The sequence below is a fragment of the Triticum urartu genome, chromosome 7 (genome assembly GCF_003073215.2).
Source record: "Triticum urartu cultivar G1812 chromosome 7, Tu2.1, whole genome shotgun sequence".
Classification (NCBI taxonomy): Eukaryota; Viridiplantae; Streptophyta; class Magnoliopsida; order Poales; family Poaceae; genus Triticum; species Triticum urartu.
In genome coordinates this window covers 206,112,975-206,128,178 of record NC_053028.1, presented here as the reverse complement: position 1 = coordinate 206,128,178, position 15,204 = coordinate 206,112,975, and the positions used below count along the sequence as shown (strand labels likewise).

Here is a 15,204-nt window from a genome sequence, read left to right as displayed (position 1 = left end):
AGTCTGCTTGCTTTTTGGTCCTCTCCTTTATGTCCAACAGCTAGAAGGTGTGAAAAAAATCCTGTAAATATCTGTTCTCTGAAAATGACAGCTTCTTGTACTCGTCAGCAGCAAATATCTGAAGAGAGTTTATCTCCAGTTGCTCAGGAGTCACAGCCTCACCTCACAGGCACAGGAAAAAAAACCTGAAGTGAGAAATGGCAGGGTTCTTCAGCACCTGTGCTGCTTCTGATCACTATTGTTTGCAGCTCAGATCTGGATCAGCTCACCATGAACTGATTAGACCAAACAAGTACAGAAGGACCATGATCAGGTGCTGCAGCACAGCAAAGGGGAAGACAAGAAGGGACTACTACCAGGTTCTTGGAGTAGCAACTCATTCCACACCTCAGGAGATCAAGGAAGCTTACAGGAAACTCCAGAAGCAACACCATCCTGATATTGCTGGCGACAAGGTGCGCATCCATCTGCCTGTTCTTCGATTTACTCTTCTTTTTGGTTTTGGTTTTTGGTTTCTTAGAAATTCAGGTAAAAGGTAAAAAAATCTCGACAAGGAGCAGCTGTTTTGTCGTGAGATATCAGATCGGTTCTTTCCCTTGCATCGTGGTAAACTGTGAATTGGTGTTTTTCTGTTCAGGGCCATGACCATGCGCTGTTGCTGAATGAGGCGTATGAGGTGTTGATGAGGAGTTCATCCAGGAAAGCTGATGGATTTGGCAAGAGCAGAGGCGGCTTTGGGAGCGGTTACACCGGGGACGGGTACAGTTCTTGGAATGGGCCTATCAGGAGCCAGGCTCTCTTCGTGGATGAGAACAAATGCATAGGTACGTAGTACTGATATTTCTGACCTAAGAACACCAGTGCTTCAGAGATAGAGGTTGCCGTGTGCAGGATGTAGGGAGTGTGTTCACCATGCTGGGGAGACATTTGCCATGGACGATGTTCTTGGAAGCGCGCACGTCGAAGTCCAGTTTGGCGACGTGGAGCAGCAGATCCAGGTAAGTCCAGATGGTCCGAGTTTCCGACTCAACGTTGGCACTAGTTGAGCTGTTTGAAACACATCCAGGGATCTTAATCGCAGGTGGCTGTGGAGTCTTGCCCTGTGAACTGCATCCACTGGGTTGGGAGCGAAGAGCTCCCGGTGCTGGAGTTCATGGCACGTCCACAGCCCAAGGAAGGGCACGGCGTGTTCGGCGGCGGGTGGGAGAGGCCTAAGGACGTGTTCGCGGCGGCCAGGAACTTCTCCAGGAAACTCGAGAAGCAGGAGCGGCAGGAAAGTTCCAGGGGCGCAAACGGTAGTATATTCAGCTGTTCATTCCTACGAACTGAAAACCATGTGAAGTTCAGAGACTGAAAGTTCATGCATGATTTGCAGGGGGTGAAGATATGGAGGCTGAAACGGCAGCTCAGGCCGAAGCGAGACGCCACGCGGGGCAGGAGCTCCGGTGGAAGAGTTTGTTCGATGTTTGGAATGGGTTGGGAGACTGGAGGAAATCTGGAACAGACAGGTAGATGTGCAGTTGCTAGTCGTTGGTTAGTGATGGTGTGAAGACTGCAACCACACACTGGATGTTGTACGACGTGCTGTAATACCTGGGATATAAGATGGAGGATGACACAGAACATTTTTTTTTGTAGAATTCTCGCCCAACTTTATTAATAATTCAACAAAATGTCCATAGGTATAATGGTTGGATCATATGAGGGTTCCCAACCAAATATGACGACCTGTGTCCAGATTAGATGCAAACTTGACGAGATTATGAGATCCAGATTAGATGCGAACTTGATGAGATTATGAGCTTTAAAATTAAAGTTCCTGCACTGCTGTGGACATCTTCATGTTGCCTAGTAGCGGTAAAAGCAGTCAAGTTTTTTTTTTAGTAGTTTGGATTGCTTATCATATATGTCACATGATCGGTAAAGCAGTCAAGTTTGTTGAGCTCTTGGGCCCGGGTAACACTCTTCTTCCTTTAAAAGACGATGCTTTATTTGGGCAAACGAGAAGTAAAATTACAGGACTTCAGTCTACTTAAATAACTATTGTTACTAAGGGGGTTTAAGTTGCACTTCTCCTCTTATCCTTAATCCTAGCTGTCATCAATCTCCTGTTACTGTTACTAAGGGGGTTTATGCAGATGCCGGGTGTAAGGCTTAAATCTTGTAAGTAATAAAGCGACCCTTTTCAAAAATCAATCTCCTCCTATCCCTAACCCTAGTTGCCATCACCTCTCCTCCTATCCCTAACTCTAGCTGTCACCAAGCCTCGCCCCCCTTCCTTTATCCTGTTTGGTGGCTTGTTGGCAGCTAGAGGAGTGGGGGACCCGTCCCTTCCGTTTTTATTAGTTCTTTTTCTCCTAGGTTTTTAGTTATCCAGGCAACATCGATGAGGTGGTGGCGACATCGCACTGGAATAAGGTCTCTTTGGCCTCTCACTACCTTGACAATGTCCGGTCAGGCGTCCATGAATGGTCTGTGAGGATAGGTGTTACCTGTTTTGTCGGCCCTCATAAGATCTTGACACTTAGTACGTCAAGCAAGACAAAGCAGTTGGCTGAATTTTAGTGTGGGGACTTTGACCTCTCCTTTCAAGTTAATCTTCAGCATGGCCTGATTTCTCCAACCGCTTGGACCGATGGTGAATGATTGTAAGTCTGCTTTTGCGTGGGGTGATGCCCCAAATGATGTTCCTTCATTTGTTAGTAGTAGATCTCATTTCTAACGGTGAGTGGTTATGTGGTCTTTAAAGCTTGGTGGTATGACGATGGCGTTTGCAAGTATCCTTTTCCTTGCTCCGGCGGGCGGTGTATAACCGAATCTTTTAAGATTGAGATATGACGACTGAGTTCTAAAATTTACTGAAAACACTATATATGAGGGAACGAATGAACCCGGAAGAGATACACCTGTTTCTCCAAAAAAAAAAGTAATTTAAAAAATGGCTAAAAATATGTTTTTTACAACAAACTTGCTCAAGCGTCACACTCGCATAAATTTTTGGGCGAAGAAATGATTTTTATGGTATTGTTGGCAAAAAGCCAAAATCAACACCATATTAGAGTTACTATTCACTCCACATTGTCCTGAAATTTTTGTTTTTTGCTTAATTTTTTTACGGGGAGTTTTCCTTTGTAATTTTTTTATAGGGGTACTTCAGTAGGCCAAGTTTGTTCCAAAAAAGTTTTGAAGATTTTTTACTTTTTCCTAAATTGCTAACTTTTTTGCAAGAAACTTTTTTTATCAGGTTCATGTATAACCATGTTTGTTAGGGTATTTTCGGCACTTTATATGCAAATCATGGCGACAGTAAATACGACCGAGTCAAAAGTAACTTTCTCAGCTCGAGTTCAAATGCTATTGGTATTAATAGTAAAATCAAAGAATATTGGAAATAATTCAAAACATTCTGTGTTTGTTATGACAAACATTAAGGAATGTTTGAAGTGCTTATAAAGTTTCATCGCGAAATAACGTTTGTAAAAGTTGTGGCAAAAGAAAAATCAGAGCTTCAAAATGCGTTTGAAAATACCATTATTAGGGCATCTATATTTTTTTGCCATGATTTCTACGAATGTGATTTCATGAAGAAACTTTGCAGACACACTAAAAATTCCTAATGGTTTTTTCAGAGTTGTTTGATTTTCTTACATTTTTTAAGCTTACTGTTTATACAGGAGCATATGAGCTCGCGAGAAGATACTTCGCGTCCCGACTGAGAGTCTTTACGGCACCAATTGGTTCGGCAAACTCTGTTTCGATACGGCCTCGCCATTTCGTCGAACACGTGGTAGTACGTGGGACCGGCCCTTCCGCAATGGCCTCCTTCCTCGCCGCCCGCCGCCTCCTCTCCACCGCCGCCGCCCGGCGCCTCCTCCCATGCACTTCCCCGCCGCCTCCTGCCACCGCTGCTCTCTGCTGGCTGTCCACCGACGCCTCGCCCCCACCGCCTCTTCCCGCCCCCCCTCTGGAGCCCGCGGTCGACCCTCCCAAGAAGGATGGAGCCTCCTTCTCCGCCGGTTCCGGCGCTGGAGGGGCCTACCGGACTGGACAGGGAGCTGCATCGGGGGGTCGCCGATCTGGTGGCGCGGGGTACGAGGAGGAGCAGCAGAAGGTCCTCCGCGCGTCGCTTCTCCACGTGGTTGCGGCTCGAATTCCCCTCCAAATCTGCTTCCACTTTCGGCGTTTTTACTGTTTTTGCAATTTTGTGTTTTTTTTTATTTCGGTTTTGCTTTAGCCGAGGATGGGATGGAGCGAGTCGGCCATGATCGCGGGTGCGAGGGACGTGTCCGTGTCGCCGGCCATCGTCGGTGCCTTCCCAAGGAAGGAGGCTGCGCTAGTTGAGGTACCGTCTCCTTCAATTTCTTTCTGTTGTGATTTGTTGCCTGATCTCGATGTGGTGATCAATTTTCATCGCAAGAAAGTAATACTTTTTGAATGCTACATCGGGTTGGAATTTTGATGAATATGGAAGCTTCATAGATTACTGTAGGAATTAATCCTTGAATGCACATTGGTTGGATTGGAAACTAACGCAGCCAGCTGTTATGAAGAGATCGTAGTTGATGATAGCTATTGCATATTTTGATGCTATATCTGATTGGTATATTTCCAACAGATCGTAGTTCTTGATAGCTATTGCATATTTGGATGATGATTTTTTTTTACGGGAATAAGATTTTATTCATCAAATGACAGCTATATCGTTTGCAATCAAAGATGAGATAAAATCAGGGGCAGAGTTGTCCCAAAAGGTCGGAGATTTAGATGCATAACATTCCTTCGCCAAACAATCTGCACTTGACGAGCAGATCGGGCATTGAGCACTAGTTGAAACGTGTCTATTTGCAAGGACTCCCAAACAGGGAAGCATACCATGTAGGACCTTCCAAATGAAAATTTTAATCTTCCCTGGCACACTGAGATTCCAGATTGTTTGCCAGACCGGGTTTATTCGAACCCATCCTTGCCCATCAGTCTGAGAAAGCTGCTGACCATAGCGAAGCTCCCATTCACGGTGATAAGCAGACCTGACCGAAAAAGTGCCAGATTTAGTGTACTGTCACGCGACAAAATCTTCGAACCCTTGCATATTCAGAGATTTTTGCAAGATACGTTGTGCATTGACCAGGTTGAAAACATCCTGAATTAGAGTTTCGTCCCACCGCCCACTATGCGGATCAATAAGTTCCTCGACTTTTGTTAACATAATTTATCCCCTTGGTGTGATCACCTTACGGTTAGCACTAGATGGAATCCAAGGGTCCTGCCAAATGTTGATTTTTTCTCCAGTTCCTACTCTCCATATACATCTCCAAGTGTTGTTATTGTTTGGTGTGAATAGAGGGCAGGCCTGGCGCAGTGGTGAAGTCCTCCCACTTGTGCCAAGAGGTCCTGGGTTCGAACCAGCCTCTCTGCATTGCACTTTGCAGGGGCAAGACTAGGTTCCTATAATCCCTCCCCAGACCCCACCTTGTGTGGGAGCTTCTATGCACTGGGTCTGTCCTTTTATTGTTTGGTGTCAATCTATGGTAGTTACCTTGGACTTTATGATGTACTAGAAGGGTTGTGCGCGCTTCGCTGCACCGTTTGTGTTGTTGGGATCTAATATTTTTTTTTGTTATTTGATTTGGCATGTGTGTGTGTGTGGGGGGGGGGGGGGGGGGGGGGGGTGATGGAGTATGTTTTCTTTTTTATATAGTGCGGTGTTTTGATGGGCCCTTCCTGGAGGTGCGATTCTGTCTTATCTGCTAATCAACTCACACGTATGCGGGAAAGTTTCTTGCATTGGTGGCCACATGTACTATATTGATGCTACAGTGTCACATGTTGACGCTTCTTTTTTTGCAAGGTGATGAGAGGGTGAGCGGGATTGATGTATTTTTATAGGCTGGTTACTGCCGATTGATTTGAGAAATGATCTAATCAAAATCATGAATCAAATCCAAAATTGGACACCTCAATCGTACGAGGGAACTCCTTAAGAAATCGTTGACCCGGTCAAAATCGTTAACCAAATCCAAAATTGAACACCACAATTAAATGAGAGGTCTCCAAAATTAGGGAGTGCTGTTGAAGAATAAATTATTTTGGATCACTGTTGAAGAATGATGTTAAACATGGATGATGTATATCCGTGCTCAGAAGAAGAGTGCTGTTATATAGATTGATTTATATCAGATTTATGAATGTTGTGGCATTTGTTTGTATATTTGCATGCACCACATGCTCTCATGAAAAATAGATCATTTGTGTGAATAGCTTCATTTGCATAAACCATGTATTTATTTTACAGCAATGCTATTATATTGTGTATTTGTGTTATCACTTGCATAATTTTTCTTGTTTCACTAAAAACATCCGCATGGCTGATGTTTCAAGAACAAATCAATGTATCGTGTTTCCCCTGGCACTAGCATTAGGATGCCTTGCCTCATGGATAGCAGCATAGGGCAATACCTGTTATAAGTAAAATGGGCTGTACTGTGTGGGTGGATGTGCCCTACGGTGTCTACAGTGTCTTATGTGGGGGACTACACTAAAAATATTTTATCTGTCAAACCGTTAACTAAATTGATGATCTGCTTTCACCATGGCTTCGTTGCCATGAGACTTTTGAAATTGGAACCCACGTTGATATGTTTTGACTACTTCTTTTTTCATCTGTAGCTACCAGATTTGTTTCACTTATGAGATTTATAATAACTACGTTATGTGATTATGGAATGTCATTCTTCATGTGCTATAATCTAGTAACTAGCAGAAAAGATCTGGTAACTCAGCATTAAATAATCTGGTAACTCAGCATAAACAATCTGGCAAACACGTACTATTAATCTGGCAACCGGTGATGCAATTTTTTTGTCGGAACATGGCAATTCTTTCCTATTAGAAAGGTTGGAGTTGGGGATGAGTTCACATGTGGGACTAACAACCTTCACCAATAAACAAATACACCCCTACCACATGTGGGACTAGCAACCTTCCAAGAGACATAAGTAAACAAATGTACTTTTACTCACATGTATGACCTAACACAAATAAACAAGTGTACTAGTACTTTTATGTGATACCAACACTTATAGAAGGCACAAATAACAAATGCAGAAATGCGACTTCAACTCAAAATTATGCTCTTGTTTGCAGTTTCTCTTGCCAACCAAGTTCTTCTATTCTCTATATCACAGAACAAGAGAGTGAACAAATAGTAATTCCAAAGAAACGGTAGACCTTGTCCTTCTACCTGATCTACAACCTTGTGCAGTCAACTTACTAATGCCCATTCTGATATGTTTCAGCATTTGAAATGTTGTGTCTTGCAAAGGGTCTACTATGGTCTCTTAAGATTCTCCAATGCCTGCCGCGTGATCTTTCGTTGTATTTTCGCACTTTTTATTGTGAACCGCGTGCAAATGCCGCTGACAACAACATATTTGACGACCTCCTAAGCCAGTGATGCAACTCCTCGTATTTTATGGTTTCGTAGCAAGACACGTGCATTGTGCTAATAATGTTAATGATCTCAGCATGTGGTGAAGATCCTGTTCTTGCATGCATGATGTGCTTTCTCCATAGGGGAGGAGCACCATGTACAGTTCACTCCTTTCTCGCAGTTAGCTCTTATAGTATTATTAGCAGTTAGCGTGTTCTGTAGTAGTTCGAGCCAAAAAATCCAGGCAGTTTGCAGCTTCAGTACGGGCAGTTAGCCTGTTCTATATTAGTTTGGGCTAAAATCCAAATGACGTCTTCGCAGTTAGCGTGCTCATCACTTGATAGTTGGCTATTTCAGTCGGAGAGTTAGCGTGCTACCTTTTGCAGTTCGGGCAAAAAACGGACGAGAATGTTGTTAGTATATTTTCAAAACTGCTCTTAAACCATAGGGAATTTGGAAAAGTGTTCTACATGAAAAGTTAAGGCTAATTAATATCTTTCAATGATATATCATTTGCCACATTCTGTCAAACGGTTTGAAATTTCCATTCAAAATACGTTGAATGTTGATTTATGTAAGTTTTGTAATTTGAAAATTGCTCTTAAAACTCTGTGGATTTTGGGAAAATGTTCCAGATGAAAAAGTTTTTACTTATCAACAACTTTCCAACGTTATATCACTTGCATCATTTCGATAAACGATTTGAAAGTTGCAGCCAAAAAATAGTGCCAGAGAAAGTTTGAGGGCAGTTAGCAAGAAAAGAACGTGCAGTTAGCTTTTTGCTGTTTCCAGCAGTTATGAAAAGGTTGCAAAATAGTTATTCTACAAGTGGTTGCAGAATAGCTATACTCCTGGGAGTATGTACTCCCACATTCAGTATATACCTCTTAAAAAACCTATTATACCTCTTTATCATTCTCAGTATACCTTATTCATTACTCTTAAGATACCTCAATACAAGTTCTACGAAAAAGTGCCATCGGAGCCCTTGGATTATTCAGCATACCATTTTACGTACAAAAAACAGTTTATGTGTAAATGATGTTTTTTTTTTGAGAAAATGCAAAAGCTTTGCATTTCTTTGCATTGAAAAGAGGAGTTCAGTTAGAGACGTCCAAGGACGCGTGAATTACAACGTGATTAGTGTACATCCCATGTTTGTGGCAGCACCAGCCACCCAGGTGGTAAATGATGTAAAATATGCAGTCTCAAATGGGAATTTTCTTGGAACTCATTTAGGGTATCAATTAGTTATTGATGAAGTTGTGACCATGAGGTCATGGGTTTGAGTCCTGGAAACAGCCTCTTGCAGAAATGTCGGGAAAGGCTGCGTACTATAGACCCAAAGTGGTCGGACCCTTCCCCGGACCCTGCGCAAGCGGGAGCTACGTGCACCGGGCTGCCCTTTTTTGAAGTATATTTAAACTGATAAAAAGGTATAATCAATGTATCTATGTGGTATATGAGGAGCAGGGGTACATACTCCCAGGAGTATCGTCATATATATAGGGTGGTTCTATTCTACAACCAACTCTTAAGAGTTGCAGAATACCTATTCCGCAACCACCCCTCCTGTACCAGGCCCGAACCTACCCAAAACCTGGACATAGCAACTAAAAGAACACACCTCAAGCCACCTTCCTCCCTATGCCCACCACCCATGCCCACCTTCCTCACCGTGCCTAGCACCCCACCCGACCAACCCCCTCCTACCGCTCTTCCTCCCCGTGCCTCCTCTACCTTTGTCCGACAGCTGGATTTATGGAGTGTGCTGGAGCATGGAGAAAAATACGGAGGGAATTTTTTAGTGAGGCTCAGGGCATCGACATTACGCTTAGCAGACACTGAAACTTCCTTTCTTCCACTTCATCGGTGTATGATGGAACTCGGCATTTCACTTCATTGATGCAAGATGTTTATTGTTTATTAAACATATTAAGTAAATTTTGTGTTTCTATGCTTTGTGTGCCTACACTTATGAATTCTTTTTTGTATGTGAATGCAGTTTTTCATGGATGACTGCCTTCAACAACTCATGGATCGCGTTGATGCTGGTGAGGGAGAGCTTTTGAAAAACTTGATGCTCACTGAGAGACTATCTAGACTTGTTCGGATGAGGCTTGAGATGCAGACACCTTACATATCAAAGTGGCCTCAAGCGCTGAGCATTCAGGTGGCCCGTTGTCTTTCTTTCATTTCCTCCCCTCTCGTATGTGTTTTAACTAAATTATTATGTGATGGCTACATGCCCAATTATATAATTTTTTTGGCAGTCCCAACCAGCAAATGTCTCAACAAGCTTAAAGCAGAGAGCAGTCCTTGTTGATGAGATTTGGCATGCTGCTGGAGATTCTGGATCAGATATTGATTGGTATGTGAAACGTACTGTGCTTGGTGGCATCTACTCAGCCTCAGAGGTGTACATGTTAACAGATAATTCTCCAGGTTTGCACCTTTTCTAAGTTTAAAACCCATTTTTTTTCTACTTGACAATTGATTCTAAACCAACATTAGCAAATTTAGTAAGCTTTGTGACCATGTATTGTTCTGTGTAATGAAACTGGAGTAAGCTAAGTTTGAAAGTTGAAACTGGCAGTTTGGAATTATTAAGCTTTTACACTTAACTGGTTTGATTATGAGTTGTTTTCGGAGCTATGCGACTCGACGCAATAGTGTATACATGACAAAACAAAATATCTGCAATTTCTCGTGTTCTTAATAACTTATACACCCTCCTGTCTCTTGTGTTTTTGTCTGGGTTAGCCTGTAAGACACTTCATTTCTTTTAGTAGAAAATGCTGGTCTCCTGGTTCTTCAATCTTGAAAAACATAGTGATGGAGAAACAGGGTAAGTGGCGAGGGTTTCTCCTCCCTCCCTCCGTCCCTCCTTTTTTTCTTGCCTCGTTTGATGTGTTCTGTGACATGCAAATCCATCTCAGATGATCTTCACCACCATTCTACTTTGGTAAGGAGTTGAACCTAGGAGACGTTTGGTTCCAGAGAAACACCCCAAACGTAAAGGCAGTGGAATTGCGTTGATACCGTAAATGTAAACGAATAAAACTCAAAACTTGTTTGGTTGCAGGCAAGAAATCAATTCGTCTCTAGACAAGAAAAAAGGCTAACAAATCTCAAAGGAGCAGCCATGGTGGCACTCCTTGCCTCTGCGGGTCTGGACTCTGGCGTGCTCGTGATCGGAGAGACGGACTCCCGGTACTGAGGCGCCAAAAGAAGGGCCTGGCGGCTGCCGTGAGGCGAGTATCTTTCTGATCCAGATGGGCGGCAAGACAACTGTCCAGAACTGTGCCACACCTGGGACGCCGCTGATGCAGCGTGGCGACCCATGGTGAAGCCTCTGCACTTGAGCCGTGTCACCTGGACGTACACCAGGGGCTGGTCGGCAACCATGGTTAGCAGCACACCAGGCGGTGATGCCCTTTAGACGTGGTCATAGCCGATGAACTCCTCGAAGTACAGGAATGGCGGGCACCACGCGTCGCTGAGCTCGTCGATGGCGATGTCCGCATCGGCCTCCATGAAAACCGCACCCTCCCCGGTGCAGTCCACCACCAGCTTCTGGCCAGCCTCCTCGTGCAGCCAGCCGACCAGCATGTACTAGTGCGACAACGCCTCCGCCTTGGGGGCCGACTTAGCCATCGACGCCAACACATCCATCAATAGCGGACGTGGCTTCGCGGCGGCGTGTGGGACGGTAGCAAGTGGCGCGAGAGGTGAGATCAGATTATTAGAGTTCGTGGCGCTTCATGCGAAGGCCACAGAGCAGACGATGCTGGGGAGAAGCATCGTGCGACGGTTTCCGATTACACAGGATATTGGGCGTAATGAGATTACAACTAGGCTGGGACCTGGTACCGCGTTATCTGATTATAGCATCTACAGCCAGGCTCCCAAACCTGCCCTATACGGCGGATGGTCCTGTTCACAAAAAGGTGACCCAGCCGGGCGCCTCAAACCGGCCCTATACATCTGGGCTGACCGGCAGCCCTCATGTCCAGCCCAAATCTGGGGCGGATATGGGGAGGCCCGGACGCCCCCAGGCACTTCCTCCATGTCAGATTCGGCCCATGCTGGCCCACCTCGACCCCACATATATTCGTCCCCATCCACATCCCGGACCAAACCCTAGCCACTCCACTGCATTCCACTTCACTCAGCCCCCAAGCTCCGTTCCGGCGATCTCCGGCCATCTTCGGCATGACAGGCAGCGGATCCGACTTTGAGATCTCCCGATTCGTTGACTAGGATCTCATCCCATGCGGGCCTGAGGAGGAGATGGTCGTCCGCATGGCTCTCCGACACGCCCGGGAGGAGTTTGCTTGACCACGGTCGGACTCGATTCGGCGGGAATCTATTGCGTCCGTGTAAATGGCACTTGGATCCCCCTCGAGGCGTGCGATCGTGGCCTCACCGGATGTGGTGCGGTCCGTTTGGCACCCCAACCCGGGTTGGTGATGCAACCCCTTTGCTGGCGCGTCCTCCCGTGGCGTCCAGCTCTGAGTCGGAGGTAAACGCCTACGGCCCATCCGCTGCGGAGGTGAGGTGTGCCTGCCGACTGAGGCAGAGGATGCGGGAGGCCGTGGCAGCCTTCGTGGCTGACGCCGCGGAGGCGAGTCGTACGCCGCCGGCCAGGCAGAGCCGCAACGGGTGACAGGCATCCCCTAGCGCCGTAACGAGGAGTCGAGAAGGCCCGCTCGTCCTCGTCCATCATCGATCTCACCTCTACCAGCGACGTCCAGACGACGAGCTCCGATGTGGAAGAGTAGGGCATGGGGGACGACGGCGCCTCGTGTCCCATGTGGGCTAGTCCGTGTCCCGTGTCCTACTCTTACTCGCTGGCGATCGGATCTTCACTTCGTGGGTCACACGGCCGCTGGAAATGGACACCGAAGGGAACAAAAGGATGGGTGCCGGCGAAGATATAGACTAGGTTTTACTCGTTGCATGTAATTGTATGGATTTGATGATTTTCTAATGAGGTATCCGGTTGTGGAAGCGGTTTTTTTTAGGGGGGCTGCGGACGTTTATGGGTCAGATTAGCTAGGTTCGGCTGTAGATGCTCTTACGGCCGGGCCAATCCAAACAAGAATCGACGTTATCCTTTACCACCGTAAACATGTGACGTTACAAATCTGTGAACCAGGCACCTCCCTAGATTTATCTTAGGCGTACTATTATACTAATATCCTAGACAACATATTACGGAATCCACATTTTCTTTTTTCTCAAAAAAAATTAATCCACATTTTCTCAAAAAAAAATTGGAATATAGACTTGTTGATGATTTCTCATTTTTGTTGGCGCTTGTCAGAGTTTCACGACACATGGACATTTGTGAATCGCCGCATCAAAGATGCTCTTGATTTGCAGAAATCTTATAAGGAGGTACGAGTCACTCAAAATCTAACTGTATAAGTTGTTATAGATTTTTGCCAACCCCTTGCACCATTAACCTTGTGATCTGACTGTACAGGTCGCTTATCTAACTGAAACCCTGGGAGCAGGGATCGGTGGCTCCATACAGGGCGTCCTGAACAAGGTTTTCCAGAAATGAAGAAACTTGCCTTTGCAGGCTGCCTTCTCGACATTTCCACCACCACTTATGTCACGTTAAGATTATATGACCTTGTATATAGTACCTTCTTTTACAAACAAACGCTATTAGGGTAGCCAAGAAGTTATTTAGTCGGTGATCAGAGGTCAGTTGAGTTGTTGATTAGTCATCATTGCGTAATTCCGCTGCAGGTTGGCGAAAAATCTGTTTACGCTACAGACTCTAGTCCCATGTGTGGACCGAGTTGCCGCAAACAGAACAAAGACACTCGCGGCTTTGCATGGACACGACTTGACATTTGAAACTTTATATAAGGGTTGAGCGCTCGTTGGTGTTATTGTGTTTAAGATGTATTTTTTTTAAGGGTCAAACCTTTTTGATTTGACAAAATTTAGAGAAATATATCAATTTCCACAATATCAACTTGGTATCATCGTATTCATCATGAAATGAACTTTTATATTTTCATTTATTTAGTATTGCGGATGTCAGACTTTTTTGCTCCGAACTTGGTGAAAGTTAAAGAAATTGATTTTTTTAAATAACACCTTATATATTAGAACTGATGGAGTATTTGGTTCAGCAAGTGAGAGAGACGATGAAGTGTTTCTAGTTTATTTACAAAATGCAGTGTTTTGGTAGGTCCTTCGTGGTATGATTTTGTTATTTGCTAATCAACTCATACTTATGTGAAGCTGTTTTTTGCATCCATGGTTGCATTGACTATATTGATGCTATAATATCACATGTTGGCATTTCTTTTTTCTAGATGATGAGAGGGTGCATGAGATTGATATGTTTTTTAGGTTAGTTGCGATTGATTTTAGAAAACCGTTGACTTGGTCAACATCTTGAACCAAATTCAAAATTAAATACCTCAATCGAATGAGATAACATATCTCCTTTGGTGGCGCGTCCCTCCGTGGCGTCCGGCTCTGAATCGGAGGTAAACGCCTATGGCCCGTCCACTGCGAGGACGAGGTGTGCCCGCTGACTAAGGCAGAGGGCGTGGGAGGTCGCGGCAGTCCTCGTGGCTGACACCGCAGAGGTGGAGTTGCACGCCGCTGGACAGGCGGAGCCGCAACGGGTGACCGGCACCCCTGTCTCCGCAACGAGGCCCGCTCGTCCTCGTCCATCATCGATCTCACCTCTACTAGCGACGGTGCCTCATGTCCTATGTGGGCCAGTCTGTGTCCCATGTCCTACTCTTCTTCGTTGGCGATCGGATCTTCACTTTGTGGGTCACACGGCCGTTGGACCTGGGCACGGAAGGGAACAACAAGAACGTGGTGGACAGGCGCCAGCAAAGATATAGTTTTTTAATGAGGTATGTTGTGGAAGCGGTCTTTTAAGGGGTGACCGCTCATTGTCCGCGGACGTGTCCGGGAGCTTATGTGGACATTTAGGGGGTCGAATTTAGGTTCAATTGTAGATGCTCTTACAGTCAGGCCAATCCAAACAAGAATCGACGTTATCCTTTATCACCGTAAACAGGTCGGGCCAATCCAAACAAGAATTGACGTTATCCTTTATCACCGTAAACAGGTGATGTTACAAAATCAGCGAACCAAGCACCTCCCTAGATTTATCTTAGGCGTACTAGATTAATTTTATTTTATTACAATGCAGTGTTTTGGGGGACCTTTCGTGGTAAGATTCTATGTTATTTGCTAATCAATTCATATTTACGTGAAGATGTTTTTGCATCCGTGGTTGTATACACTATATTGATGCTATAATATCACATGTTGGCATTTCTTTTTTCTAGATGATGATAGGGTGCATGAGATTGATATGTTTTTTAGTTAGTTGTTGCCATTTGATTTTAAAAACCGTTGACCCGGCCAACATCATGAACCAAATTGAAAATTAAATAGCTCAATCGAATGAGATAACACAAAAATTAGGGAGCATAGTGAACAGAAAGAATTGAATAAGAGCATTCCTTGAGAAATTGTTGACCCGATCAAAATCGAGTGACCCGATTTTCAAATAGAAAATCTCAACTGATTGCGATGCCTTAAAATTAGGAAGCATAGTCACTAGAAGGGGTGGGCGCGCTTTGCCACACAGTTGGTGTCGGCGGGTTTTCTGGTTTTTTTACACTCGTTTTTTCAAAATTCATGGTGATTAGTTTTTTACAAGGTCCAACCTCTTTAAGTTTGACCAAAATTATAGAGAAATATATCAATATCAATAATAT

The 15,204-nt window shown here is 44.8% G+C and overlaps 2 protein-coding genes across 2 annotated transcripts; both read left to right on the top strand.

Annotated features, from left to right (window-relative positions):
- Nucleotides 1-139: 139 nt before the first annotated feature.
- On the top strand, nucleotides 140-1,699 carry LOC125519637 (chaperone protein dnaJ C76, chloroplastic). The gene is made up of 5 exons (XM_048684375.1): nucleotides 140-455; nucleotides 638-824; nucleotides 892-998; nucleotides 1,082-1,295; nucleotides 1,376-1,699. Exons 1-5 carry the CDS (start codon nucleotides 198-200, stop codon nucleotides 1,510-1,512), a joined length of 903 nt encoding a protein of 300 aa, XP_048540332.1. The 5' UTR covers nucleotides 140-197; the 3' UTR covers nucleotides 1,513-1,699.
- A 2,027-nt stretch (nucleotides 1,700-3,726) lies between these two features.
- LOC125519957 (ubiquinone biosynthesis protein COQ9-B, mitochondrial) lies at nucleotides 3,727-13,338 on the top strand. Its single transcript, XM_048684740.1, has 6 exons — nucleotides 3,727-4,138; nucleotides 4,235-4,342; nucleotides 9,435-9,602; nucleotides 9,703-9,874; nucleotides 12,759-12,832; nucleotides 12,921-13,338. The coding sequence occupies exons 1-6, from the start codon at nucleotides 3,815-3,817 to the stop codon at nucleotides 12,999-13,001; spliced, it is 927 nt and encodes a 308-aa protein (XP_048540697.1). The 5' UTR covers nucleotides 3,727-3,814; the 3' UTR covers nucleotides 13,002-13,338.
- Nucleotides 13,339-15,204: the final 1,866 nt, after the last annotated feature.

Coding starts and splice junctions, on each gene's coding strand:
- LOC125519637 (XM_048684375.1), top strand. CDS start 198: ATGGCAGGGTTCTTCAGCACCTGTGCTGCTTCTGATCACTATTGTTTG. Junction 456..637: donor CTGATATTGCTGGCGACAAG/GTGCGCATCCAT, acceptor TTTTCTGTTCAG/GGCCATGACCATGCGCTGTT. Junction 825..891: donor GGATGAGAACAAATGCATAG/GTACGTAGTACT, acceptor TGCCGTGTGCAG/GATGTAGGGAGTGTGTTCAC.
- LOC125519957 (XM_048684740.1), top strand. CDS start 3,815: ATGGCCTCCTTCCTCGCCGCCCGCCGCCTCCTCTCCACCGCCGCCGCC. Junction 4,139..4,234: donor GCGCGTCGCTTCTCCACGTG/GTTGCGGCTCGA, acceptor GTTTTGCTTTAG/CCGAGGATGGGATGGAGCGA. Junction 4,343..9,434: donor AGGAGGCTGCGCTAGTTGAG/GTACCGTCTCCT, acceptor ATGTGAATGCAG/TTTTTCATGGATGACTGCCT.